The 3,221-nt window shown below is 33.5% G+C and overlaps 1 protein-coding gene across 1 annotated transcript; it reads right to left on the bottom strand.

Moving 5' to 3' along the window:
- Window positions 1-697: 697 nt before the first annotated feature.
- On the bottom strand, window positions 698-2,912 carry LOC112750679 (protein JINGUBANG). Its single transcript, XM_025799491.3, has 3 exons — window positions 2,515-2,912; window positions 1,757-2,094; window positions 698-1,369 (listed from the first exon to the last, which is right to left on the bottom strand). Exons 1-3 carry the CDS (start codon window positions 2,861-2,863, stop codon window positions 770-772), a joined length of 1,287 nt encoding a protein of 428 aa, XP_025655276.1. The 5' UTR covers window positions 2,864-2,912; the 3' UTR covers window positions 698-769.
- Between the last annotated feature and the right edge of the window lie 309 nt (window positions 2,913-3,221).

Raw genomic sequence — 3,221 nt, 5'->3', positions numbered from 1 at the left:
TCTCAAAAAAGATCTTTTTTTTATTTTACTAGTGCTTTTACTTTTACTACTAGAAATTTGTCAAACACGTTAAAAAATAAAAAAAGATCTTTTTTCATTGAAAAAAAATCTTTTTTTAACAAAATAATGGCGCCCAAACATGCACAATATATAATTGTTGGTGTAAAGTAAAAACTAATTTAAATAATAATTCTGAGTTAGGCGTAAAGAAATAAAATACAATACAATATCGTGTTGCGCTTGCGCATTAACGTGCTGAACACATAAAATCATATTAGGCTATCAGTGAACATCTAGAATCGTCTATCATCTGCTTGGTTAATTCATTTCCACGCACAGTTTTCCAGTCAAAAGAGATAAAATTACCAGTAAAATTGCTATACACTAAGTTCATGCATCTACATATTCTCTATTCTTTCGGATACAAATTTCGAGATTTTCTTTTTCCGTTTCTTATTATTATTCTGTTCATTTTGCTTTCCTTCATCTCTGATCCTTCTTTAAAGTTGGTTTCTACACACTACACTCACAAAAAGAAACACGATATAGCACTCTAGTACCAGATATTGTACTTCAATCAATGCAATGAATGAGAATTAAACTCTGCTAAACTCTTAAGAGACAAATAAAGGGTCAGGACTGGGAACATAAGCAGATAAAATAAAATAAAATAAAGAATTGAAAGAAAAAGGGAGGGTGCTCAAAATCATACATTTAATGTACCAAAAAGTCAGAAAAGGAAGAATTACATGTCCTATTATAGAATAATTTAGAGTGGAGGAACAAAAATCTTCCACACCTTAACATCACAATCCAAGCTGCCACTATAGACTAGAAAAGAAGAACCTTCATCACATGGATCACCATCATTATTATTACAGTCATCAACGACCGTAGTCAAGCACTTAACTGGACCATTATGCCCTTCCAGAACAGCCAAACAAGAATATTCATTGTTATTATTACCCTTCCTCCACACCCTAATTGTTTTGTCAGCAGAACCACTACACACCAAATCAGACACCACAGCAAGGCACAATATGGACTTGGTGTGCCCTTTCAGTTTACCAACCACTACCATTTTACCATTATACGCTCCTTCTTCTTCTTCTTCTTCCACCGCCTCTCTTTTCTCCCAAACCAATATTGACCTGTCACATGCACCTGAATACAAGAGAGTTTCATCACAGCTGAGAGCCAAGGCATTTATCCCTGAGTTGTGCTTCTCTAAGATGTCCACTAGAATGTGTTTCTTTTCTCCTTCCACTCTCTTCCACACCTTGATCTTCTTATCCGCTGAACCACTGTAAACAAGTCCATTTGTGGAAACCGCCATTGCGTTTATGGCGTCCTCGTGTGCGTTGTTCACCTATCAATATATTTAACTATTAATTCAATTTCTTTAATTTAATAATTTATTAATATATTTTATTCTATATTTTTAAATATTAATATTTAATTAATGACAAAAAATAATAAATTTTGATAATTCTCTAATATTTTTTTTATGGAAAAGATTTAAGAACCACTAATTTAATATAAAAGATACAAGTTAATTAGTATCCTTAGAGATTGGATTAGTCTGAAAATAGCTTATTAAGTAGTTTTGTTGGATTTTTTGTAATTTTGTTGAATTAATTCAATTTTATAAAATAATATTGATACACTGAAAATCAATATGATGCGACACACGAGTTTTGCATACACGAGTGATGATGAAAATGAAATATTTTTGTATGAGAGTGCCGTTGCTAACCGATTCCAAACATGTAAAGTCCCTTGTTCTCCAGATTTTGATTGTCCTGTCCCACGAAACAGAGTAAAGCAGGGCGCCGTCGCCGGACAAGGCGAGGACGGAAACGGTGTCGACGTGGTGAACCCAAGTGGACTTCTTGTGCCTCCGTATCTGGACATGGTTCTTGGGAATCAGCACCTTGGTGGCGCGGTCCCCGAGCGTGGGGAGCGTCGCTACTCGAGTACATTTCTGATTATGCGCTTCATTGTCGTGGCTTCTTATCTTCCAGACCCGGATTTTGTGGTCTTGATGAGCGCTAAAGAGCATGTCTGATTGAACTACTAGTGACTTCACAGCTCCTGTGTTGTAAAATTAATATACGAAAAAAAATATAAGTAAACAACTCTTATGTACCAACTTTAAACAACTATAACTAATAATGATTGATTTTATATTTTTTAAAAAATAAAATTTGAATAATCACTAATTAGTTAAAATTTGAAAAATCAAGATATACGAATTATCTTTTGAAGCGGACTGCCTTGTAAAGATCTTATAAAATGAGGAGAATTATAAAGTGATAGAATAAGGCGTTAACCACTATTAAATTTATAATTTATACTATAGGTGGATCCTATTATCTTAATTAATTCAAGGGTAACATTCTCATTTTTTCACTTTACAAATTTGATGAAAGATAACATTGTCTGATTCGTGTAAAAATACGTATGTGTGTGTGAAGATAATTAAGTGTTGCTTCATAATATATAGCAGAGTACCTTTTCCGGCAAGTACCATGTTGGCGGCTGAACTTGAGTGCTGGTGTTGGTGGTCAAATTCGGATTGGAGAAGGGAGCGGTCCCATGATCTGATTTCACGATCCGAAGAGCCAGTATAGAGGAAGTTTCCAGAAAGAGTTAGGGAGGAGACGTAGGAAGAAGTGTGGCCTTTGAGAGTGGCGAGGCAGTGGTGGTATGCGGCTGTGGAAGGGTGATAATGGGATTGTGAGTAATTAAGAGAAGTAACTGAGTTTAGTCTCTCTTCTTCTTCTTCTTGTTGCTGTTGAAGATGGTTGTTGAAATAATGAGAAGATGAGGAGGAGCTACTATAAGATCGCGGGTATTCCATGATTCATCATCACATGGTCAAGGTTATTAAGAGAAAAATAATAGTATGCATAGAAAGCGAAATGAGCTTATATATATATAAGCTAGGCAGAAACAAGTAACAACAACGTGTGGCCTACTTGTGTAATTGGTCTCATGTATTTTACAGAAATTATACTAAGTGCATACTAAAAATTAACTACTAAATTAGTTATTTATATAGGGCATATATTAAAATATAAAAGATATATTAAAAATAAGTTAAATAATATATGTATTTATAAATAAATATATAATAATTAATTTAATGATTAATTTTTAGTGTAAAAATAATTTAGTGATTGATTTTTAGTGTAAGAGTAATATTACACAGTTAAAAT

Source organism: Arachis hypogaea, chromosome 15 (assembly GCF_003086295.3).
Source record: "Arachis hypogaea cultivar Tifrunner chromosome 15, arahy.Tifrunner.gnm2.J5K5, whole genome shotgun sequence".
Lineage (NCBI taxonomy): Eukaryota > Viridiplantae > Streptophyta > Magnoliopsida > Fabales > Fabaceae > Arachis > Arachis hypogaea.
The sequence above is the reverse complement of the archived record's forward strand: the minus strand, read 5'-3'. Positions and strand labels throughout refer to the sequence as shown.